Raw genomic sequence first — 25726 nt, 5'->3', positions numbered from 1 at the left:
ACACAAAGAAAAACATATAAGATACTGTAAATGCATTTAAATTCGCGTGGTTTTGATATCGCGGTAGGCCATAGGGAGAAAATGGAGTGTTCGCGGTGGTTTTAAGTTCGCGTTTGAGACAATAGTAGACAAGGGGGTTTGGGGGCAAAAAATTGTGTGGTTCGCGGCGAAGAGCTTACCGCAAAAACCGCAAACATAAAACCACCTCAAACATTTCTGCATTTACAGTATCGTAAAACACGATTGAAACAGAGATGGGGTCGGATCTACTGAGATTAAGTACTCCTATGTTTTGCGGGTTGTCTCACGTTACCAATCCTAAAAGCCCATGGCTTCTCTTCGAACTTCAAGTATAATCCTTTCTCCACGCATAGGTAAATACCACGACTTTACAGGCTTATAAGAAACACCGGGAGTGGGTTAGTACTGTTTGTGATATGACGACAATTTTAAAAAAGGCATATCAGGACACAAATCAACGTCAGGTGAATGTAAAAACATTGCATTCGGTGCCTTCAAATGAACTATGAAACGCGTAAAAGGACATTTGCCAAATGTTAGTGGCATAATTCCTAGTGCACTCTCAAAGGCGAGGAGGTTGGAAGAAATCATCAATATTTTCAACTTGACCACAGTTCGATAGCTATACGAGTGAACGAGCTTCAACCAACCAACCAACCAACCAACCAACCAACCAACCAACCAACCAACCAACCAACCAACCAACCAACCAACCAACCAACCAACCAGCCAGCCAGCCAGCCAGCCAGCCAGCCAGCCAGCCAGCCAACCAACCATCGACCGACCGACCGACCGACCGACCAACCAACCCGACACGGCAGCAACAGACAGCAAACAGAACGCATCCAAGGTAAGCGTAATCAACATTTTTGGTCCTATCTCTGTCGACATCTTTTTGTGAGAAACATCGATTCATTTATTACCTCCGTGAAAAGGTATTGTTTTCGCCAGTTTGTTTGCCTTCGTCTGAGTGTTTGTTCTGGACTTAGTTTCCATATGTTGCACCTGATTGTAATATATCTTGACGGTACGTACATAATATCGCTGCCGTATGATACAACTGCTCACTGGCCCTAATTGAATGTCAAGTTCTTCAGAAAAATCGTATCTGAACAAACATGACACTTGCTCCTGGGGTAGCCCGGGTACCGTCCTCCGTAGTTGCCGCTGGCTCTTTCTATTCTTCTCCCTTTTAAAAGAGAGAGGCTGCGGTAACTCCGCAGGAGGGCACTGAGGCTACTTTAGGGGTTGAGTACTCCTTTGAATCTTTGTACACAGAAGCCGGTTTGTACGTCGAAATTTCAAAGCAAATGCTTTTTTTCCCTCATCTAGATTCCTGTCACCATGGCAACGTTCAACTCATCTATGAACGACACTGATGACTTCCTCACCGACAACACGTCATATCCGGTAAAAGATATCCTGGTTCCTGATTGGGTCGTAGGTTTGACGGTTACGTGGCTGATCCTGTCACTCCTTGCCATTGTCGTTGGTAACGTTATTGTCATATGCGTCATTATAAGAGAAAACTCACTGCACAAGCCTCGATATTGGTTCAACTTTAACCTAGCAGTCGCAGACTTACTCCAAGGCATCGTCACTATCCCCACAGCCGTGGGAAGCTTGGTTAATGAACAGTACAATTCAGGTGAAGGCTGGTGTCGTTTTCAATACACTGTCCTCTTCATGTGTTTTCAAGCAACACTGTTCACTCTCGTTGATATGGGCCTAGAGCGAACGCACGCTATCATTCGACCACTCCAACACAACAGCGTCGCAACCAATGCAAAAACTGTAGTGGCAATAATAATAATTTGGGTTATGAGCTTCGCAATCGCAATGACCGCCCATATCCCAGCTTTGTACCCGGGGGAACTCAACATTGACCAAAGTACGATAGTCTGCTTCATTCGGGAGTTCGTCAGCGATGAAGACCTTTCGGAGGCATTTGGACTGCATAGCAAACTCCCCATGCAACTTCTGCGACTTGGCTTACCCGCCCTGTGCGTTCTTATCATCCTGATTAGCTATTGTATTGTTTTCTGGGAAGCCCGTAAACAACAGATACACATAAACAACATTCCTCACCACAGGAGCATATCCATCTTCAAAACCAACGCGTTTAAAACTATTTCCCTCCATATGATTGTTGTTACCATCATCGTAGTTGCCTGGGTCGCTCAGTTTATGAGCGGTGTGAGGCTCAAGGTACAGGAGGCTCTAACAGTGGGTTCAGTGGTCACACATGAGACATTCATCGTGCTATTTCTAACGGTACCGTCTTTCAGTAACCCCCTTGTTTACAACTTTCGCAGTGAGGAGTTTCACAAGGCGTTTAGAAAATTCTTTGGCCTGTCTGTTCACCAGGTCGCTCCACTTCCCTGATGACTGATTTTATATATATATTTTCTGGGGTAACGGCAGGTTGTTCGGCCCAGAACCCAGCGGTCCCGGGTTCGAATCCCCTGACGCCACCGATGTTGTGCCCTTGGGAAAGTCACTCTACACGACTTTCCTCACTCTAATCAGGTGTAAAAATGGGTATATTGTCCTCTGTACGTGGCACTGTCAACGTAAGTTATTAAAAAAACGTGCATTGACACGTCGTCCGGCCAAAAGCAAAATATATATGTAAATCCCAGACGTCCTGGAAAATTTCCTGCTCAGGTGAAAATGAGTACATAGCTTCGGTTTGGGACGTCCCTCGGATGGGACGTTAACCTCCTTGGTTAAATGGAGGTCCCGTGTTTGAGGAGAGCCACACCCGAGCACGTTTAAGAACCCACCCACTTATCGAAAAAGTAGGGGTCCTTCCCGATGTGAGTGGATCAAATAAATCTGTCCGGATATGCAGCTTGTACGCATACTCTTTGGAACAAACCTGGTGTATTACGTGCATCCGCGAAGCGGTTTATGGGATATGCAATGCAAACAAAATTCGCCTTTACTACAAATCGAGGATCTCATACCTCCGTATAGTATCTAGAGTATTTGTGAATTTCCTAATGCAATATATAGCCTAAGTCTTGCAATACGCTATAACAATTGAGGCGCAACAAGTCCTAAGCTAATCGGGTGTCCCAAATGGAGGTCATTATAAACCTGGGGCGATCCGACCCGCGGTCGGGCTGGGACCGAGGGTGATGCGGAATACAACGTGTTGTATTTTATTTATGTCATACCTTGGTCATACCCACCCGCGAAAACACACATTTCAATGCGGAATGCGCCAGAAGTTGAGGGAGTTTTGTGTCCTCGAACAAGAAACTGTAGCAACATTGATTCCAATCTCCGAATCCGGTATTCGAATTTCCGACGGCCGCACAACTGGCGCACTCGAAATGCGTTCGAAATATTCTATGGAAGCCTGTGTGATAACACTTCCGAACCCTATGTGATCCGGATAGTTATCACACGGTCCGGAACACCCGTATCAGGCCCAGGCATGACATAAATATAGAATACAACACGGGGTATTCCGTATCACCCGAGGTTCCAGCCCGACCGCGGGTCGGATCGCCCGACGGCCGTAGGCCGGAGGGCGATCCGACCCGCGGTCGGGCTGGGACCGAGGGTGATGCGGAATACAACGTGTTGTATTTTATTTATGTCATACCTTGGCCATACCCACCCGAGAAAACACACATTTCAATGCGGAATGCGCCAGAAGTTGAGGGAGTTTTGTGTCCTCGAACAAGAAACTGTAGCAACATTGATTCCAATCTCCGAATCCGGTATTCGAATTTCCGACGGCCGCGCAACCGGCGCGTTCGAAATGCGTTCGAAATATTCTATGGAAGCCTGTGTGATAACCCTCCCGAACCCTATGTGATCCGGATAGTTATCACACGGTCCGGAACACCCGTATCAGGCCCAGGCATGACATAAATATATATATATGTCTATATTTATTCTCATTTGTTCTTTTCTTTAGTCACTGACGAAAGATAGTGGATGCTGTCTGAAACGTCTGTTTCAAAATGTTACCTAGTTGCTTGAGTAACTTTTTTTGTTTATCTTATTACATGTACCTGGATGTCTAACCTTCATCAACGTATTCTTATTTGTGTTACGTTTTGTGTTATGTGCCTGAAATAAAGAAATTAATACTACAATGTATACATGACAAAACGTTCATTCACGTGGCTGAGAGTTTGCTATATCAATACTATTACGTCTATATCATCATATTAGAATATAGATATAAAATGCCATGTTATTAGTTTATAGAAGACATCTGCTTCAAAGTAATGTTTTTTTTATCTGACGTTCTTGTGATTCAGGGTTTACTATTATGTATATGAATACATAGTACATATTTGCATACATTATCAAAATATACTACATGTAATATCAAATGTTAACAATTTATAGAAGACACTTTGCTTCAAAGTAATATGTTATTAAATTGTTTTTATTTCTGAAGGTTAACAAATGAATACATGTATATAAATGTATAATATAATCATATTAAATGAATATGAAAGGTTAAGTGCATAGTATAATCTTCTATATCTATTTGAATCAATCATATTAGTGTTGGTGAAATATGTAAACTATGTTATACATTGGTCATTCAATGCTTGTGATGTAATAAAATATAAGTCTTTTAGGTGCACATGTGTTTTCTGAACAGTACCTTCTAGTCTATGTAGAAAAACAGAGAATCCATACTTTGACATTACACATAATTACACATAGCAATACACCAGGTCGCCCCAACTCTTCTCAATATATGTGTGTTGGGTTCTTTTACAATTGTTGAGGGTTAGGCTGGAGCTATTGATGAATACTTCATATTGCGAACGTTAAATGCAAGATTGCAAAAAGCCATAACAGAGTATCTGGTTGTGTTAGTATTTACAGACTATACACCCCATGAATACAATGGAACAGTCCAATGAAATTGTTCCCAAAATCTTTGCTCGCTCTCTTGAATTTACAGTTCGTCAGGAACGGGGTAAAAAGTATCGTCATGAATATTCATGAGACAGCCAGGAATGGGTTAAAAAGTAGCCTGATGAATATTCACGAGACAGTCAGGAATGGGGTAAAAAGTATCCTCATGAAGTATTCATAAGACAAACACAATAATGTACAAACATTTCTGGCTAAGTTTTCATGTCTGTTTCATTAGGTAGACTATTTTCATGTGAAGGTTCCCTCTGGTGCTGGATAGCAGTTGTTTGTGATTCATCTTGTACCTGTTGTGCAGAAGAACTGCTGGGCTGCTCCTGGATGTTGGTGGGTGGTACAGAGCTGTGATAGTCAATAGCTGTTGTGTCGCTGACCGCAGCAGTTGACCCATGGTTTGGGCTATGGTCATCCAGCCCTATATGAGAATACAAAAAAAAAAAGTTGAACTCAAATTTAATTTGTCTGCCTCTTTCCAAACCCACCAGACTTATCAAAAAGGGGTCCTTCCTGGTGTGATTGAATCAAACCTTTAACAGTCTGGTCTAGGTTGACATCTTGAAAAGGTGATAGTTACCTGCTATGTCAATCCTTCAAAAAATGTGATGAATCTCAATAAGGCCATATTGATTTGCTCATATGGATGACATTCGGAACCTCAAAACTGATGCAAACGTGCGAATAAGAAAAAAGTTTGGCAACAAAAGGTTCCTTCATCATGAAATCTCTGTGGTCAGCAAATGACTTAACAGTTAACATACAGAGTATGATATACCAAATAATAGATTCGTCATTCTTGATCTTTCATATCTTCTTTGACTTTGGAATTGACCTTGGCAATCAATGACATTAGTATCAATTCTCTGAAATATTTTTTTTTTTAACTTCAGCATAATTGTTTTCTAGCTGCTTTGTACGATTTACAGTATGGTGAAAACTGATGCATGCCTGGATGTTATCCATATAACTAAATCAATGTGGCCTAAATAGATTTAAAAATAGGTAAAAAGGAGTTACTTTGATCCTTGTGCCTACAGCCCATGTGCCTGAGGATGTCTGTGCTCCTCTTGGCAGTGTAGTGGCACAGTTTACACTTGTACGGGCGGGTCTTCTGGTGCTTCTTCTGATGCCACACTAGGTTACCCTTCCTCGTCGACCGGTATCCACACTCTCCGCACACATACGGTTTGGTTCCTAGTCATCAACCAGATACATGTAGCCAAGTTACAAGATGAAATGATTAAAGTTTATACAATGTAGCAAGTTCATACCCGTAGGCCAATTGCAAATACATTTAACATGAAAAGAACGGATAGACTGTGAACTATATGGTATTCTACAACTCTAGTTTAATTACAGATACTAAATTCTAACTTATTGGATTCGACTTCTTTTTGCGAGACAGTGGAAGACGAATGATCCCACTTTATCTGTAATGTGTGGGTTTTGTGACGCCAAGAAGAGGGTACTTTCAAAGCAATATGTCCATTAAAATGTAGTAATGCAAAACAAATTCATAGAAATACAATTATTTGACCCGCATGGAGCCTTTCTCTCATTGGTGGATCCGCTAATTGCCATGCTATCATTGGTTAAACTACTAATTGTGATGGACAGTCAGGATTGGTCTATTTGCATGGCAGCCTTACCTGCATGCTCCAGCATGTGTGGCATGAGATGAGCCTTGTAGGCTGTCCTGTAGCCACACTCCCCGCACATGAATGGTTTCTCCCCGGTGTGTTTCAGCATGTGTCGATCCAGGTTCACTTTCTGGCAAGCGGAGTAGTCGCACTCGGAACACTTGAAAGGTTTCTCTCCTAGATAAGAAGAAAAAAACCCATGACATTGCAGTAGTGTAGTAGCGGGGTGTTTGGCCCAGAAGCTAGAGGTCCTGGGTTCGAATCTGGGGTCCCATTGACATTGTCACCTTGGAAAAGGTACTACACACGCATTTCCTCACTTCACTCAACTGAAAATGAGCACCTAGCTTTGCTTAGGGATGTCCCTCGGATAGGATGTTAAATGGAGGTCCCGTGTTTGAGGAGAGCCACACCTTGAGCACCTAGAAGAACCCACCACACTTATCAAAAAGAGTAGGGGTCCTTCCCATTGTGAGTAGAATAAATCAATCTGTTCGGATATGCAGCTTGTACTATCTAGTACAACCCTGGTGTCAAACAAAGTGATTTCGAACCAGTGAAGCTCACTGAAGAACTTAATCTTCCACAGGTCGCGACAGGGAAGACAGACGCTCCTTTCAGTTTATACAGGTTCAAATTCCCCTAGCTCTTTTAAACAAGTACGATAAACAGTGGGCTACGGCTTCATGTCCCATCTTAAGGGCTGCAACCCTTTCCAGTAGTGTGCATGTCGGGAGAGGGTGAACAGCCGGGATTCGAACTCCCTACCTCTTGGTCCAGAGGCAGAGTCGCCAACTACTGCTGGACTACGCACACTACCAGAGTGCAAAATGAAGTGGTTAGCTACTAAAATAAATAATCAGAAAATGTTATATTTTGGTGTCATAAGCACTTCAACTTTAACATAAACCTTACTAGACATACATGTATCTAAACATTCTTTGAAAAAACAACTTACCAGTATGAATTCGCACATGAGCTGTGAGACTATTACGATCCCCCTTGTACGAGCAGTATGGGCACTTTCGTTTTGTACCTGTCCTTTTGCCTTTCGACGTTGCATGAATCTGGAAGCACATTGTCAAGCAAGTTAGTTGTTTGAATCAATTTACTTTAAAAATCATACTTGAATACTTTCTACTTGAATATACACACTAGTCATTGGCAATTCAATCGAAATAATAATGATGATTATAAGGAGCTTGAAATTCGTTTTGGGGAATAGGTGCACTTGTGCAGTTACCCCAGTAACCTAAAAATTCTGGTGCACAGAAAAAAAACATAAGATACAGTACAATGTCAGCAAATCTTGCCAACACACTTTCAAGTAATGAGCTAAAATTCTATAGCTAACGTTAACTTCAAAAATTCTAAACAATTGCTATATAAATACAACAAAGATCTGGATATGCTGTATATATACATGTGTAGTGTACAATAGTACAACCTTAATGTACATTGGACTATAGCATGCACACATGTATATTATAAAGAGAGCTAAATACTATAAAAACAAGAGTTCCACGACCTCATATCTCCATGAACAATTCTATCCATGCAAATGACTTACACATTTGCATAATCTATGCTTGGTCATAAACACCTTTATCTAACTTACACATGTTGCAATATTGACAGTCCTATAATTTTCCAATTAGATGAATTATGGTGTTTTTGCATTGATTTGCAAATTATGAATTTATTTGCATAATTGGTATCTGTTGATGCTCCACTTTCCATAAACTACATATGTTACATGTATTTGAGTCTGATAATGAAAAACACTGCAAATATAGATTTTCCTCATTAGCTATGCAAATTAAGTCACAATTAGCATAACTTGCACTACATTATGTATATCTCTGTCTAAGCTACCTGCATACTAAATATCATATTGACAGTCCTATAAGTTTCCAATTAGATGAATTATGGTGTTTTGCATTAATTATGCAAATTAGGAGTTTATTTGCATAATTGTTGTCTCTTGATGTTCCACTTCTCATAAACTACATACATTGCATGTATTTGAGTCTGATAATGGAAAACACTGCAAATATAGATTTTCCTCATTAGCTATGCAAATTAAGTCCCAATTAGCATAATTTGCACTTCATTGTTTATATCTTTATCTAAGCTACCTGCATACTAAATATCATGGAAATCCGTTGTTCCTTTGTTCAGTTATTCTCCTTAGAAGATTTTCACAAAAACGCTCCTGCAGTTCCAGAGGAAGCTGCTAGGGGGCCCAAACCCACACCACTTCTTTATTACATCACAAGCTATCTGCCACCCAAAAATCAAGACCACAGCACGTCCAGGTCAAAAGATACAAAATTGAAGTTCTGCTGCAGTACCAAGGTCACATACCAGGGGGCCCAAAATTGACCTTGAACTTCGGCTTCACACCTGCCCACATACCAAATATCATCGTAATCCATCAAGAGGTTCTTGAGTTATGCTGACTACAGTAGTGCGGAAACACAAACAGACAAACAAACAGACAAACACACACACAGACACACCCAAAACTATATCTCCATTTTTCATGGAGATAATTACAAAGAGGAACTACATGTACATGTAACACTGCATGTTTCATCTATTTTTTCACTTTTTGAAGAAAAAGAGAGAGATAGTTTTGTATGTTGTGATAATACAAATCATGTACCCCAAGAACTAGTCGTGGATTTTTCAAGGCAGCTCGCGTCATCACAAACTTTGGAGGGTTTTCCTGCGGTGCTATAAGGACCTCTGCTCTTCCCCCAGCTGTGCTCCCCCCTCCGGAAGAACTGGAAATGTCTTTCAATGCTATTCCACTTCTGGCCTCACCCCCTCCTGTATCCCATGATTCTTCCTGCTCTGCTGTTCCATCTACTGTACTCTCCCCTTCGGAAAATGGTTCAGCCATAGTTTCGTCTTCCCAGTTCATGTTGCCACTGTAGTTGGAGGATGGGGGGTGGTCTGTGCATTCCTCTTCGTTGTAGCTTTCTTCTTGCATTTCTGTTTGCTCATCGACATCCTGTGGTTCTTGCTTGATCAGCTAGCAGTAGGCACAAGGATGACACACAGACATTTCATTTCATTTATAGTATTGTAGATGCAGAAATGTTCGCAGTGGTTTTATGTTCACAGTTTTGCGGCGACCGTTTCACCACAAACTTAAAGCCACCGCAAATATTTTTGTCCAATACTGTAACAGTATGTGAGTATAGCACTGCCGCAAACTTAAAACCACCGCAAACACTCCATTTTTGGCTTAGCGCAAAATATAAGCCACATGAATTTTAATGCATCTACAGTATATGAGGGCTGTCTCCGGGACCTGACCCTCTGTCCTGGGATGGAAATTTACTTGTTGGACCAGAACATTTTTTTTACCCTGTCTGTCCAAAATATTTAAAATTCATGACATGAAGTTACAAAAAATGCACATTTTCCTAAGCTAAAAATGACAGATTCAACGATGAAAATAAACACCATGGGTTTAAAAAATGAGAGAGAACTTATAGCTGGAGACAGCCCAGTACTGTATAGAAATGTACAACTTGGACAAAAGTTTATCTTGTGTGAAAAGGATTAAAAGATAAGAAGATTGTACAGTTAAAAAGATTGAAAGATAAAAATCATAACAATACAATGAACAACATTATCACAAATAAGACAATTTGAGTCCTTTTAATCTATTTGTGTAGAATACTGGGTAGCTTACCACTCTTTTTTGGTCACAAATAATTTCAGGCTACCATATTGACCAGATGAAAGCCTAAAAATACTTTAGATTTCTAACAGACTGAAATACATATATTAAGATGTAGCCAATAATTTTTCTGATAAAGTGGAAAATCCCCTACCCTGTCCAAACTTTCTGGGTTAGGTGTTCCACCTGTGTCGGCTGTGCTGCTGGAGTTGACAGTGTTGGATCGAGATCCCTCCAGATCACCGGATTGAGATCCTTCCAGATCATTGGATCGAGATCCCTCTAGAGTCTTGGATCGAGATCTCTCTACATTGTTGGATTGAGATCCCTGTAGAGCGTTGGATTGAGATCCCTCCAGATTGTTGGATCCAGATCCCTCCAGATCTTTGGATCCAGATCCCTCAAGATCTCTGGTAACTTGATCCACGATCTCTCTCAGCTTGTCTGAAGCACAGGGCAGATTGACAGCTGTTTCTGAAACCATGGCAACAGTGCTTCTTGTCTTCTCTCCATTAATTGGTTGATTCCTGGACGGTGACTCTACTACAGGTGTTCTGATTGGTGCTGATGTGTTGTGATGAGTTGATGGCATTGTCCTTTTATGACTTTGAGTTGCACTTCCGTCATTTTTGGCCACCGTGAGCTTTCGGTTACCCGAGACCCCTGGCTGGACCACCCATACTATGGGTTTGGTGGGGGCAACCTCTTTGACATTGCGTGACTCAGAACCTGTGAGAAACAAAAACGAAAAAAGGTTTCTTATATGTCTTGTTTAATTGCAGTTAATTTTGTTTGCAAATAAAATTTTGATGAAAGTTTTTTTGAAAATGAGAGAATCCCTACCTACTAAACCTATTTTTCAGGACCGCAATCAGAAACACAACATTTTTTGGGGGCTATCAAAATAAAACTCACAGCAGATTGTGAAAATGAATGGATTCTTTCACAGAATTTACAAAAGATTGGAAATTATAGTTATAAAAGTTAAGTTATAAGATGCACATAAAAGTTGCCCAGATTACACCAAGAACTATGTTTAGGGGGTCTGGATTTATACATTTTTCAGGGGGAGGACCCCAGACCCCCCCTACGTGAGGGGGAGAACCCCCTTCTGTACCCACCACCGCTGGCTCACCTGCTACTTTTAAATATTAGCCTCCTACTCTAAAAATTTGTTACAATGCTGAACGTACACTGAAGGTTACAAGGAATTTCTTTAAACAGTGTTCATGCTATAGCAGTTTTTACCTTTAACTTTTAGCAAGCCATGGGTGCCTCCAACACAACATCAATTTAATTTCCCTGGGAACTCAGTATGCCAAAGGTTAAAGAATTACTGTAAATGCATTTAATTTCGCGTGGTTTTTATTTCGCGCTAAGGCGAAAATGAGTGTTTGCAGTGTTTTTAATTCGCAGCAGCGCTATAGCAACATACTGATATATAGTATTGGACAAAAACATTTGCGGTGGTTTTATGTTTGCAGTGAAACCGTCACTGCGAAATCTGCGAACATAAAACCACCGAGAATGTTTCTGCATTTACACAATTACAGTAACCCACCAGTGTAGGCGGATTTGGAGAACGAACCACGTCGTTTGTCGGAGCTGAGGTTTCTTGTTACCATGGTGAGGTTCTTAAGCTCCTCTACAGCGTACTCTCCCACCATCATACGATGTAGGACCTTCACCAAACTCTTCCTGTTATTGGAGCCTGGAGGTAAACATTTTTATTAATTCTTCTAAACATTGATATTGGATGTACATGTACTCCTTCACACTGTCACAGAGAAAACAGTACAAGAAATTTTGCCAATAACAGCTATAGAAAATATCTTTGTTGCCTCATTACACATGCTTACAAAAAACACACACACACACACAAACAATACAAATATATGAACACACACACGTTACTAATTCACACACACACACACACATACATACACACACACAAATAATGCAAATACTGACACACAGACACATGCACGCATGCACACATTCACTCACACACACAAAAACACACATACACACACATATACCTGCTGTTCCACGAGTAGTTCCTCCATCTGCAGTTTGGGCAGGACACACGCACGCACACACACACGCACACATACACACACACACACACACATACAAATATACACAATACACACATGTACACACACAAACACACATACCTGCCATGACGTCTACATTCCTCCTCCTCAGTTCCACCAGTAGCTCCTCCATCTGAAGTCTAGGCAGGACGGCTAACGTCACCTCCTTACTCAGACCACAGATAGAACTGTCCGAGTCTTCTTCATCTACTTTCAATAATGAAACGAATCGTTACCGTATAGCATATCCAGGACACGAGACATCAAAACTGGGAGTTTCACTGCAGCACCTAGAGAAGCTGCTAGGGGGCCCAAAATCTAATCATGTCGAGTTTTTGTCACACCCTACCATAACACCAAATATACAAGCAATCCATCATGCCGTTATCGTGTTGGTTAACACACACACACACACACACACACACAAACACACAGACAGACAGATCTAGACTGACGCTACTGAAAATATATTATTTAAAATCCATGACATTAAAAAGCTACATATCAACATTTAACAGGCTGGATACCAAACAATTAACATTTTTAACTGTTGGTCACAAAATGAAATGATGAACTTGTTATATCTAACTTATTCTATTTAGCTGAAGCATAAACAAACTTCAGCTTCCAGTATTCTCTAATATCATACATCTTGATGTATATGATATAAGTAACTATTAAAATAGGGAGTGAAAACGTTTATCATATATCTAACTTAGGATAAGCTCATGTACTAGTTGAATACAGTAACAAATGCCCTAGAACCAAGATATTATATTGTTGTGGCCTTAGGACAACAAAAATAGAAACATTTCACGAACCTTCATCAGCCTCTTTTTCCATCTCAACAAAACTGTCCTGTCTGTCTTGGACGTAGTCACGGTTTGAATCTTCTGAAGCGAACGAAACCCGAGACACCTGGGAATCCACACTTTTCGTAGGGTCCATCCCGAGGCTTCCTCGCGTGTTGTCCACCACGAGAACGGGATGTACGCTATCTGGCGCACTGGGCGAGTCCGGGCTGTCGAACTGAGGAGCGTTGTCTAGTTTGTCACCCAGTATGGTGTACAGCTGGTCGTAGAAGGGACACACAGACGACCCATTCTCGCCGTTTTCAATCATCTTCCTTGCTCGCCTGTACCTGAATGAATGAATGAGGAATGAATGAATGAATGAATGAATGAAGGACACATGAGCTGAGAAGAGCTGGACTTGAACTACCCCCAGCATAAGCTACAGCACAGCCTGGACAGAAGCTAGGCTGCGAGTTAGACACACAAGAGCTGTGGAGAACTGACCTGTGTGGAGTCACAAGGAATTGCAGGGAAAGATACAGAATGGGACAATGAAGGCTGAAAGTGAAACGCACAAGAACTGTAGAGAGTTATTTGTACAACGCACTGAATGTCATATAAAATGGCCTTCACAATTCAAAATACACCATCATATTAACTAAAATCTATCATTTAGTAATTTGAGTAACTTTTTTAATTATTTTTGTTGTAACTTTGATTTGATGTTAAGCCCAGGGCACATGGAAAAATGCCGTTTACTAAGCAATATGCATCCCCTGGTAAAACGAACGAACTAACAAACTAACGAACGAATGAACGGACGAACCAACGAAGGAACAAACAAACAAACAAATAAACAAACCTCCACTTCAAGTCCTTGATTTTAACCTGACACTGCTTCCATGTCCGCTGCCAGCCAGCCTGGCCCATCTGACGGCTAAGTCTCTCGTACACGGTTTGGTTGTGGAACACGATTTCCAGCTCCTTCTGTACGCTGGGTTCCGCCCAGAGCGAGATGAGCGTCCTCGTCTCGTCGGCCATCCAGTTGCGTCCGAAATCGTGTGAAGCTGGGTACAAGGGGTACGTCATCTAAGGTGTGTGGGTAAAGTTAGGAACATATATCATTTGTTAAAAAAAAGAAGGTAAAAGAAAGCTACTACCGGGTAATCTTTGAGGTATGCACACTTCTGATATTCAAGAGTTCAAGACGTTCTTCAGAATACAACATGTACGTTATGATGATTTAGAACAATATACTGTAAATCACTTTAATATAGCGGCAGGAAAATATAGCGGTTGGGGGAAAATGCAATAGGTCACAGCACTTAATTTCAACGGTGGGAACAAACATTATTGTCTCAAATATTAGTGATCAAATATAAGCGATGATGAAATTTTAGCTGTTGACGAGTGACTGTTAAATCAGCTAAAATTAAGTTACAGTTAACAAATCAAGAATTACAGCATACAAAGGTGCATGTAACTGATGACTGTGTACAAGAAGAATTTTGTTGTCTTTTTCTTGTACAAATGTACAAGTTTGTGCCAAGATTCCTGCCCCCCCCCTTCCCACATGGCATGTGAAAACAGTTATGACCCCAATTTTCTGGAGGAAAAATAAGTGTTGTATGTCACCTGTCCTATGACAGCAGTCGTTGGATTGTCATTATAGCATCGGGTGGGCGACGGGCTTGGTCCAATTGCAAGTGGCGACGTAGTTGTGTCACTAACAAAATCAGCACCCTCATAATCCCTAACATCTGCATCTGCATAAAAAACGGGAGTATAAAAAAATCATTTAAATTTTATAAATTGAATCCAGAAGCCTCGTTATAGGTAATCTTGTCATTTTACTAGGTAAATTGTGCATTTATAAAAACAGAAAGGCCGACGTTACTTTTCAATCTACGTGTCACTGAACTTCTTCCATAAACTAGAATATTTCTATAGCTATGAGGAGGGGAAAGCTGCAGAAGCACTGGGGCAAATGGGGTACTGTAAGTTGCGTCAACTGTTCCATTATCAGCAGTGTATAATTTGTACTTTTTGTTCTCAAATGTACAAACTGTTGCAAACAAGCAAACATTTACAAAACAAACCTCCATACTCCTCTGATTTCACACAGATGGCCAGTCCTTGTAATAAAGGTTGAAACAAACAAACAAACAAACAAACCAAAAACAAACCTCCATACTCCTCTGCCATGGTTTCACGCAGATGGCCAGTCCCGGTGGCGTGCTGATCGCCCAAAAAGGTGTCCAGCACTTCAAAAAACTCCCAGTCGCTTCTCGCTTCTCGCTTTTCCCTGATTGCGTCCTTGTGCCGGCGGTATTGGTACTTCAAGTCGCGGACCTTTACGTTCACCTGTTTCGTAGTCCGAACGTAACCCGCCTCCTGCAGCCCTCGAGTGAGCAGTTCGTACGCCTCTTTCTTCCTGGCCTTCTTCAATTTAGTCAGAATCAGGTCGTTGTTCCATAGGTGTATTAAACAGATCGTCTCTCGACTTGACCAGTTACCTTTCGACTTTTGGGGGGGAAACCTGCCTTGGATTTCTGCCATGATAATCCAACGTACGAATCAGGAACTACAAACGCTAAAAAAATAAGGGAAACGGGATGAAACACTGGACATAGAAATTTCAGAAAGGTGAGGAACAGTCGGAGAGATGCTAATTTGCATGTGAACCCTGACCTTTGGCAAATGAGGAGGAGGTGTCCTAGGACAGGTCCGGTTTACACTAGGCTGAAAGTGTAGCAGACTCCCAACTGAGCTGTCCTGTGCCTAGAGCTAATTTACGACAGATCATAAATGAAAATATTGTAGGACACCTCAGACCTGTTTACACACAGAAACAAGAAATCAAAGCTACCTCTGTGAAACATTTAGACTTTTATAGCATTCTACGGCTTGCTTATTTGCATATTATTTCTTGTAGGCGACCAGAAATAAGGGTGATTTCGCGTGGTTTGCTTTAGCGTTGTTTATCAATGATGGAAATGTGACATAATGACTGGAAATGTTGGAAATATGTTGCAAATTAGTTACAAAAGTGAATCTAAATGCAGATTTTTCAAATTCAGAATATTTGCAGTTTTGGCACCAACATTTTACAATACGCCCCTTAAGGCAAATAGGCTTGAATTACAACCTTTATGCAGTAGGGTCACAATGGGGTCAGCTGTCGTAGGACACCTCGCTACTCTTTACTAGTGTAAATGGGGTCAAAATCACGTAACTCTAATTTTTCACGAACAGTTGTTTACACTACTTAGATTCGTGCCCCCCTCCCCACATCCTGTGTGAATGTGTACAAATATAATTTTTGCCCGAGCACTACAGTAACTGTTAACAATCTCTAGAGTCTAAAGTATCAAACTGGAAAACGTTTCAGTGTAAACAAGACAAAGGAGTGTGAACATCGTATCTGATTTCCGTTCTGAACTCAAAAGAAGATATTTCTATTTTTGCACAAAAAAATTATTGGCCGACTCCACAGTCACAAAGCGCGTAAATTATGTGTGAAGTGGAACCGAATGCCGACCTCGATTTCCAACGGGGCCGGGGACTTAACGGGGCGTAGCGCTAAAATACGGGCTAAAATATACAACTTGCATGATAGATTAGAAACTGTAGACCTACCTTAACTTGTAGTTAGGATTCTAGACTACACATGCATCAAATTTGATGAGCACTTGGACCCAGAAAACTGCGAAAAATGAACGTCCGACAGTCGCGAATTCTTAGGGAACGTACGTCACCATCCGTTTTGGAAGGTCAAGGGTTAAAAAAAGGTCAGGTCAAGCTCCTCTGGTTTACACTATACTGTCGCAAGACACATATCTAGGAAAGTAGCACATATACCATGCATTGAACAATGCAAATACCGCAAATTGCTGGACGTATCTGGCTTTTTAAACTTTTAATGTACATCCAATAACTTTTTCTATCCGTCAAATCAGTGTGATCAAATCCAACTTTGTTGCAAAATAGATTTTATTTCATGGAAATTAATCCAAGTTATACGGTATATTCTTTGAGGACTCTGCTATATCAACTATGTAACATGTCTTTCCGTACTTCACATTCTCCCCTCTCTTTTGATTATTTGGGTTATATATAGTGCTACTTTTAGAGTATTTCAATTTCTTGTTGTTTACTGGCATCAATCTAGGGAAGGCCTAGGCCTTCAGATCAATTTCACGTAATTCACAGCGAAGTGGCAAAAAATTTTTAAAAAGCGTAGTAGTCTATAAGTTGCTGATGTCTCTCAGTTACTTGCTACTTGCTTATGTTCTGACTCATATAAAGATTTAGACAGTTATCTTCCCCAATTGCCGGTCCCAAATACGGTAATTTCATCATTAACGTTGTTCCCCTGTGTGCATGACGTATTTCTTTTCTATCATTGTTGGTGGCAGGGTACATAGCCTTATCAACAATGTGTTTTTTTATTACTTTTAACACCTAATGCAAATAGCTAAATGCCTCGGTTCGTATCCCTAGCACTTTGCTAATATTGTGCCCTTGGGAAAGGCAGTTTGTACCTGTTTCCTCACAACTTAGGCATAGTAAGTACTTCGCTCTGGTTTAATACTATATAATAGGGATGTTCTTTCGTGAATGGGACGTAAAGCGGTGGTCCCGTGTTTGAAGAGGGCTACACTGCGAACTAGCCTGTGTTTACACAATCTCTCGCTGGTTGGGGTTAATGACCCCCTTAGGGGCGGTAACCGTCGGTCCGGCCACTAGGAGCGTGATATACGTGTACATACAAGACGAACGCGTTAGAATTTAAAGTTTAAGAACCCACCACACTTATCTACAAGAGTTGACGTTCACCCTGGTGTGAGTGGATCAAACATATCAATCTGGATTGTAGGTAGGCATCCTTTCATCTTGACGGAGAATGATAGCACTCTGGAATTTATAGTGGCGTTGTCAACGTTTTGTATGTCTTTGGAGACCAATCCTAGCGTGGCAGTCGCGGTCACAGTTTGGACATACGAAGTCGGTGGAGTTCTGAGGCTGTTGTGTCTCTTTTTTTTCTTTTCTTTTCAGTGTCCCCTTAACTCTAGCAGTTAACTTGACGTTAAAAAAACCCTGGTGAGTTGCGCATTAAGGCACTAGATTAACCGGTCATGCGGACAAACAAAACATCACAGGTATTGCGGTGACCCCATTGTTGTAGCTAATTTGCATTAAGTTCGCGTGGGTGCAATTGGCGGTCAGACGCCATCTTGGATTCTGTAACAGGTGAACTTGTGCACATACCTGTTGATTCTCAGGCGAATTTTGAGCCCAAATTCCTTCAGAAATCAGGTAGGTGGAAAAAGAAGTTACATTACGACATACCATTCAAACTGGTAGGCGTAAAAGTTTGTTTAGAATTCGGGGGGCATTCAAAACTTCGTGGACAATCGTAGGCTACGAGTCAGCATGATGGCAGGTGGCGGAACTTAAGATCAAAGGTCGCAAACGGTGTACTGTGATTATGTAGTAACATTAGTTCAGGAAAGCTACATAGTACCATTTTTTAAAAGCTCAAGCAAGGGAAGGTCCCTCTAAAATATAGCGAACTGACAACGCCCATTCATATTGTAGTAAACGATGTTGATACAACCACGTAAAAGCTGAAATATTTTTGGATTGTGAATGGTTGACTTTAACTTGAGGAGGGGGGCGTGCATATGAGGTAGGGGCCACCTTTCTTTTAGAAGACAACTTTGCGTCAAGAAACCTCTTAGTTATCTCAAAGGAGTAATTTTATTTGTTAAGGTATATAGTTTAAATGGGCAGTCAGGGAAAGTACCTAATTTCTTTATATCAGAAATCTCTATTTTCTAATCAATTTATTGGTTTAGCTGTTCAGCACACACAGCCAGGGCTGCCCAACTAGCCTGTGGCTGTTACAAAGGGTAACACTGACAGCTCTGCTAACAAAGACGAGACAGTACAATGGGATTTAGACATGGAAAGCATAACAATCTATAACAATATTCTAAATATATGCACGTAAAAACTATTGTACATAAATGATTCAAAATAACGTCCTAACGTCTATAAACCGGGTTAATGGTATCTACATCGAGAGGTCAGGCTCAGTGCGTTTACATGTAACGTTAAGGGTTGCCTAAAATATAGTCCCGGGGTTTCATTTTAAAGGAGGCAGTGTTGAAATCTCCGTGACAAAGCCTTTCGCATTTTTTTGGACTAATTAATTTTTCTGACAGTCCGCATCACTACAGTTGGGGTGAAGGTCTATTGGAAAAGCCCACATTCCAGGTCATGGGGTCAATCGAAGAAGGGAGGCCTTGTTTTTGGCTTGGCTTATTGTTTGTGTTTCCGTAGTTATATATTTTCCATTTGTTAGTCACGTCCACGTGACAGGAAGTGATCAATGGACAAAAGTAATACATAATGTAAATCAAAACTATATTTACATACTTAATAAACTACAATTAAACAAGACTTTAAAAACATTCTAAAAATTTTACGAAGGCATAAGAATTTCGAACTCTGGTTTGGTCTATTTAGATCTCCATTCGTCATACCTCACTGCACTTCCTGAAGTTCCCGAAATAAGATAAGATGATACAAATACAGAACTGAAATATACAAAAAATTGTTTTAACATAAAACGTGAATAATATAAAATCAAAATCATCGTGGGAGGGTCAGTGGTCAAGGTTAAAATAATATTAGTCAAAGTGTACTTAGGGCACTAAAACAAATTTGTATGAAATAAGATGAAAAATAGCCAATACAAAACCATGATAACAATAATGTTATCAACTGAAATAAGCTCACCACAGCGTAAATATAATTCGTAATTGACTAAAGTGATGAAATGAAAAGTCCATATTCTTGTTCTTGCAGTAAGCCGTAAACCATATGTTGAGTCCGGATATCAAAAATAAATCAACATATTTGTGATCCTCTTAGCAGGTTCTATCAGCCTGTAAATTATCACTGAAACATATTTGTGATTATTATTTTTTGCCCCTCCCCTTGTGTAAAGCACAAACCCGATGGTTAATTCAAGGGTGATAGGTTTGAAGGCTGATAACACGTATGAAGCTAGAATTCCAGAATGGCTATCACATAAGAATATATACCACAAACCGCCAAAAATGATTACTCAAGCAACTGGATAAAATTTTGAAATTTTTATTATAAAATTATAAAAATCAAAATTTTATCCAGTTGCTTGAGTAACTATTTTTGGCGTATCTTACTACCTGGATGTCTAACCTTCATCAATATACCACAAACCTTCTACTATTAAAAAATCACAAGGAAATTTTGCCTCCCCAGATAGTACTGATATGTCCTCTAGATCTGGTCCATGAACTAATACATGTTCATTTACTTCCAGAAATATGGCCACAGTACCAAAACCCTTGCATGGTCTGTCTCCGGACGTTACGATGGCCGTGCTACCCAGGCTGTACTTCGAGGAGGTGGTTCTGGAACTCAGCAGAAGAGACATCAACATCGGAGGTTATACTACCGGCAAAGACCACCTGGTGATGTTACTGAGAGACGTAATGGCGCAGGAATATACTGACTTGGAACTCAGCGTAAGCCAGACTACAAATAATAGTTTAAGCTATACCAAAGACGAAACGGCAAGGACGAAGTGTGATTTGCAAAAGCAGGATAACTCAAAGATAAAATCAAATCGAATGCCTGATACGGGAACTGCGCAGACAGTGCAGCATGAAATGGAAGAGTGTTGTCGAGGTAAAGAAAGTATCATACAACGTCCTACACATACAGATATACTTCTCTCTGACCAAGTATCCCAAAACAAGCCGGCCGATGTCAACACTGAACACAATACCATACGTCATAAGGAAAACATTGCAAAGGGAAAAGATGAACATCTTGCTGGAGAAAGAAACACACCGCGTCCTTCCAATGATCGCATCGAAACAACGACGAAAGCCGCCAAACGTACACAAACCAAGTCGGAAAATAAGTATTTTGATGCTCTTCAAAGTGACGCTAAGTACCAATTACAGTTCTGTGAAGCCAGGGTCGTGTTAGAAAGGTTAGAACACCAGGAAAGCCCAGGTCTCTTACGTCACAACACCACGAGGAGCCAAAAGATGCAGATGAGCTCACCAGTGACGTCATCTGTACCCCTCCGCGAGGAGAACTCGTTGAACAACGTAGTGCCAAATCATGTGAACAACGGAGACATCTGTCTAGAGTCCGTTTCAAACGACTTCCTGGTTGAAGCTGAACAACTTGGCTACAAGACAAGACTGAGGTGGAACACCATCATCCAGACAGGTCTGCAAGGAGAGATGAAGGTCAATGACCGCAAGGACACTTCAACGGTCGAATCCGATCTGATGAGCGGCAGAGAGAATCATGAAAGTAAGAAAGCCTTGCCCCTTAAAGAATCCGAGTCTAAAACATTCACAAAGAGAAAACAGAGGATTGGCACAACATCTAGCGACGGACAACTCTCAAACGTTGGGAAGAGAAAGCAGTCAGGTCCTGTGCATGGTCCAAGCGTGAAGTCTAAAAAGAAGAAAGTTTGGCCCCTTGAAGAATCCCAGCCTAAGACATGCAAGAAAGGAGCACAGAAAGCTGGAAGAACGTCTAGTCGCAGAAAACCCTCCAACGGTGGAAAGAGCAAGCAGCCGAGTTCCTTGCACGGAGCTGCGAGGACTACGAAGAAGAAAGTCTTGCCCCTTAAAGAATCCGAGCTTAAGACACCTACAAAACGAAAACAGAATGAAGGCATATCTTCAAGCAGCGGGGAACCGTCCAACGATATTAACAGCAAGCATCCCAGCCCCATGCACGATCCGAGTTTGAAGTATAGAAAGACGAGAATTTGGCCCCCTCAAGAATCTGAGACCAAGTCGTCCCCAAAACGAAAGGTTGGAACAACGTCTTACAGCGGACAACCATCCAAAGATGAAACAAACAAACAGCCAGGTGTGAAGTCTGAAGAAACACCGGAGCGACAAATTAGACGTAGAAATCGGAAGAAGCACGTGTACGTGTGTGAAGAGTGCGGGTACAGAACTCGTGGTAAGTCCACCATGATTATTCACATCAGGACTCACACAGGGGAGAAACCCTTCGGATGCTGCCTCTGCAGCCACAGGACAACTTCAGAGAAGAACTTACGACACCACATGCAGAAAAGGCATACAGGTTTCTATCAATCGTTATTTATCTATTATATTTCCACACTGCAGGTTTGAACATGCTAATTTTTAATGGGACGAATTCCATATTACAATACAGAATACAACCAACACAGGTAGCAAGACAATCAGCTGATCAGAACTTGCATAACAAACAATGAGAAGAACATACACTATATAACATTTGAAATTTCAATAGAGAACTGCAAATAAACAAAACAAAATCCAATATCATAGTTTAAAGTCACTGCATTGCCAGGTGATATTTTCTGCCATCGTTTTCGTAACGTTTCTGCTTCCTTCTGAGGGGTGTTATGAACTTGAGTTCCTCTCCTTGTCGCATCGTGAGAAGTTTATTAAGCCCCGATGAAGGTTGGTTAGAAAAGACATACCAGTAAAGACACATGGCTGTGTGGTAAAGAGTCTTGATAAACTGGTTTAAACCAACACTGCACAAAATCCGAATTTTAAGCATACCTTAAAGCATGGGTAAAGGCTTCGTTTTCACTCAAGTGAAGAAACAGAACCTTTAACCGTTCTTTAAGTAAGTGTACTTTCAATTTTCATGCAGTGTAACCTGAGGAAAATATTAACGGATATCACGGTGCACCAACCTTCTCTCAACCGGGGGGCGACATAGACTCTCAACATTTGACCTATTGCTGACGTCACTGATATGCGTTAAGTCACGTGTCCAAAGCCATTAGATCCTAGAGATGAAGAAGACTGGGTGATTCAGATTGGGGACAGTTTAACCTTTTCCATAATATATACGGACAAAATACAAACAAAATAAGTGTCCCGAGAACTCACTGACACACTCCCACTAGTACGAAATCGGACACCACGTAAGTAGGTAATCTTTCATCGACCTGCCTGCTGGGATGCCAGACCGTACTAACAAGGTATAGAGTGATAGGCGGGCGGCCACAGAGATTGCGCGGACGGGTTCCTGTACAATTCTGGGAATTCTTGTGAAACGGGTGTAAAATGTACTATTAAGCTCGCTCCAGAAGCTTCGCCAATATATTCCTTTTTGTTCCAGGTTTGGAGAAGCCTTACGTGTGCGAGTATTGTGGCTACACCACGGGGACGAAATCTGCTTTGGTCAAACACATCAGGATCCACACCGGCGAGAAACCGTACGCCTGTGAGATATGCGGCTACCGGACAACATGCACGTCCCGAATGAAGGACCACATTCGCACACACACAAACGAGAGGACCCATCGCTGTGGACAGTGCACGTACCGTGCGAATAGGAGAGACAGTCTCGTGCGGCACTACCTAACACACACGGGGGATAAGCCATACCACTGTAAGCAGTGCGACTACAAGTCGACCCAAAATTGCACGCTAAAGCGACATGTTGCCTTAATGCACGAGAAGCGTAAGTCTTTACAAAACAAGGAAAAGGCGAACCATAGTGATATCAAAGAAGAAAAGTGTCACTAGGATGCAAAGTTAAGTTGCAGTGCTCTAAAGTTGGATACAAAGTATTTTTTTTACAAACTTGAAACATTGTAAATGTGACAGCTATCTTAGGTCCATTTAGTGCTGTTTTTCTCTTTTGCCTCTTTTTTAGTCATTAACTGTGTACAATTTTCATATTTTTGATAATTGTCCAAATGGCCCCTTAACATGTGTTTCCCATTGCCATGGCAACAATAGGTGTTGAACAAAAAGAAGAAAAAAACACATGATTTTGGCGGGTTGTGGACAAAGTACTATGATCACTGGAAATATGAGCAATATTGTCTTCTCATTCTTTGATTCTGGCAAACATTCTTCTCAGTTTTTCTTAACACAGTTAGATCCCATAGCTACGTCTTGGATTTTGGAAGTGGATTTTCCCAAATTAGACCATGCTTAGTAATGAACGAATGAACAATTGTACATAGTAAACAACAACAACAACAATGATTCTCAGACACTAATCTTGATATGGCATACATTGATAACTACGTTACGTAACTAGGAGGAAATACTAATAACTTCTAATACTTTGTATGTGAGAATAGCTATACTGTACATATTGCTCATCAAAAATTGGTCTTTACTTTGGTTCATTGCATTAATGATTTTCTTTCTTCATTATAAGTAGGAAAAGACGTTACAAAATGAAATTCATCCTCAAGAGCTTTATCACAAGTGAGACATTAGTGTCTTGTGTGTTGCCGTGATCGACAATTTCTAGGCAGTGTGTACTAATTCTTAGTAATGAGTGACTAAAACAGACTTGTACCACTATGAATGTAAGGGTAGAATATTGTGTTCAAGATTGTATTCAGTAACCAACTCGTCACGACAAGGCATATTTTTTCTTTACTGTAAAATTGACACGGTATTGTATGTTAAGCCTCTAGTGTCATGTACTTTTTGCAATGTACATACTTGAGCACAGAGTAAAAATACATGTACTTTCCTGTCAGTTTTTATATAAGGTCTTGCTTGGTAAAACACACCGAGTTTTGAAGACTAGGGCTTATACCAAACGAAATGACGAATGCAATCCTTCACAACATAAGAAAGGGGCTGATCCTTGGATCGAACCACCGCCCACAGATTCACGTAATTTCATCTATACGGTGAAGAAGCGATTTTGATATTACTGGAATTGAATTAATGAATATAATCTGAGGAGGCTAGAATACTGACGCTGACGTTATTGATATGATTATTCTTTTTTAAAATCGCTCTTTTCTGTCTTTTGTGCATCGCTCATAACTTGTCGCCAGCCAGAAAGCAATAAAGAAGGTTTATGCATTAACAACTCCAACTAAATGACACAATGTTTGTCCTGGCCTACGTCTGCCGCAAGGAGGAGTTCGACTTCTTCCTGGCCGTCAAAAAGATCATCGCTGGTAAGAAAATTGCTTCAAACATGTAACATTATAAATCTGGAAAGACACTCTAAATCCACAGCCACAACGCCGTAGCAAAACCGAAAACATATCCTTCTGGTGAAAGTAATGAAGTTGCTAAGACTATATATAGATTGACAAACAAATATCCAAGAAAAACATTACATAAAAGATTTTTAAGGTCGAGCTGAAAGTCATCTTAGCATCAGATGATTGATAGGCCATACGAAAAACTTCAGGCTGCCAGCGTTCCAAAGTATGGCGGCATCCCAAACGACCTTGGCGACAAGCTGATGGAGTTTGAGTTCGTGGAGAGTCTGATCGAGCGGGGAACTCTGGTTCCTGAGAACGAGGACGGGACCCAGTTTAAACTGGTCATCTGTTAGACCGTGTCCAGTATATAACCGCAAAGCAGAAAGCTCAGAACCTTCATTTCAGTCCATCCGGCCGTACGTCAACTGCTTCGGTCACAATTGCGCCGCTGCCCGTAGGGGGTGTAGCCCGGCCGGGCCCCGAAGCCACAAATTTGT

The 25726-nt window shown here is 41.0% G+C and overlaps 3 protein-coding genes across 4 annotated transcripts; 2 read left to right on the top strand and 1 right to left on the bottom strand.

Moving 5' to 3' along the window:
• The first annotated feature begins 645 nt into the window (after positions 1-645).
• On the top strand, positions 646-4702 carry LOC136421955 (beta-2 adrenergic receptor-like). The gene is made up of 2 exons (XM_066409561.1): positions 646-871; positions 1354-4702. The coding sequence occupies exon 2, from the start codon at positions 1366-1368 to the stop codon at positions 2404-2406; it is 1041 nt and encodes a 346-aa protein (XP_066265658.1). The 5' UTR covers positions 646-871; positions 1354-1365; the 3' UTR covers positions 2407-4702.
• On the bottom strand, positions 4418-16957 carry LOC136421947 (uncharacterized). The gene is made up of 13 exons (XM_066409538.1): positions 16802-16957; positions 15349-15755; positions 14798-14928; positions 14025-14251; positions 13190-13509; positions 12450-12575; positions 11834-11983; positions 10427-11001; positions 9244-9615; positions 7534-7642; positions 6585-6752; positions 5953-6129; positions 4418-5353 (listed from the first exon to the last, which is right to left on the bottom strand). The coding sequence occupies exons 2-13, from the start codon at positions 15719-15721 to the stop codon at positions 5133-5135; spliced, it is 2949 nt and encodes a 982-aa protein (XP_066265635.1). The 5' UTR covers positions 15722-15755; positions 16802-16957; the 3' UTR covers positions 4418-5132.
• A 944-nt stretch (positions 16958-17901) lies between these two features.
• LOC136421948 (zinc finger protein 37-like) lies at positions 17902-25004 on the top strand. Of its 2 annotated transcripts, none has more exons than XM_066409540.1 (3): positions 17902-18041; positions 20538-22339; positions 23378-25004. In XM_066409540.1, exons 2-3 carry the CDS (start codon positions 20542-20544, stop codon positions 23785-23787), a joined length of 2208 nt encoding a protein of 735 aa, XP_066265637.1. In that variant the 5' UTR covers positions 17902-18041; positions 20538-20541; the 3' UTR covers positions 23788-25004. The 2 variants fall into 2 exon arrangements, with proteins under 2 accessions (XP_066265637.1, XP_066265636.1); XM_066409539.1 differs by lacking the exon at positions 17902-18041 and adding an exon at positions 18340-18481.
• The last annotated feature ends 722 nt before the right edge of the window (positions 25005-25726 follow it).

The sequence above is a fragment of the Branchiostoma lanceolatum genome, chromosome 16 (assembly GCF_035083965.1).
Source record: "Branchiostoma lanceolatum isolate klBraLanc5 chromosome 16, klBraLanc5.hap2, whole genome shotgun sequence".
Taxonomy (NCBI): Eukaryota; Metazoa; Chordata; class Leptocardii; order Amphioxiformes; family Branchiostomatidae; genus Branchiostoma; species Branchiostoma lanceolatum.
The sequence above is the reverse complement of the archived record's forward strand: the minus strand, read 5'-3'. Positions and strand labels throughout refer to the sequence as shown.

Excerpts from the sequence above, each read along its gene's own strand:
- LOC136421955 (XM_066409561.1), top strand. The coding sequence starts at position 1,366 with ATGGCAACGTTCAACTCATCTATGAACGACACTGATGACTTCCTCACC.
- LOC136421947 (XM_066409538.1), bottom strand. The coding sequence starts at position 15,721 with ATGGCAGAAATCCAAGGCAGGTTTCCCCCCCAAAAGTCGAAAGGTAAC. Across the intron at positions 14,929-15,348 it reads CATGGCAGAGGAGTATGGAG|ATGCAGATGTTAGGGATTAT; the intron begins GTTTGTTTTTGG and ends TTTTTTATGCAG. Across the intron at positions 5,354-5,952 it reads CTGTAGGCACAAGGATCAAA|GGCTGGATGACCATAGCCCA; the intron begins GTAACTCCTTTT and ends ATTCTCATATAG.
- LOC136421948 (XM_066409540.1), top strand. The coding sequence starts at position 20,542 with ATGGCCACAGTACCAAAACCCTTGCATGGTCTGTCTCCGGACGTTACG. Across the intron at positions 22,340-23,377 it reads CATGCAGAAAAGGCATACAG|GTTTGGAGAAGCCTTACGTG; the intron begins GTTTCTATCAAT and ends TTTTTGTTCCAG.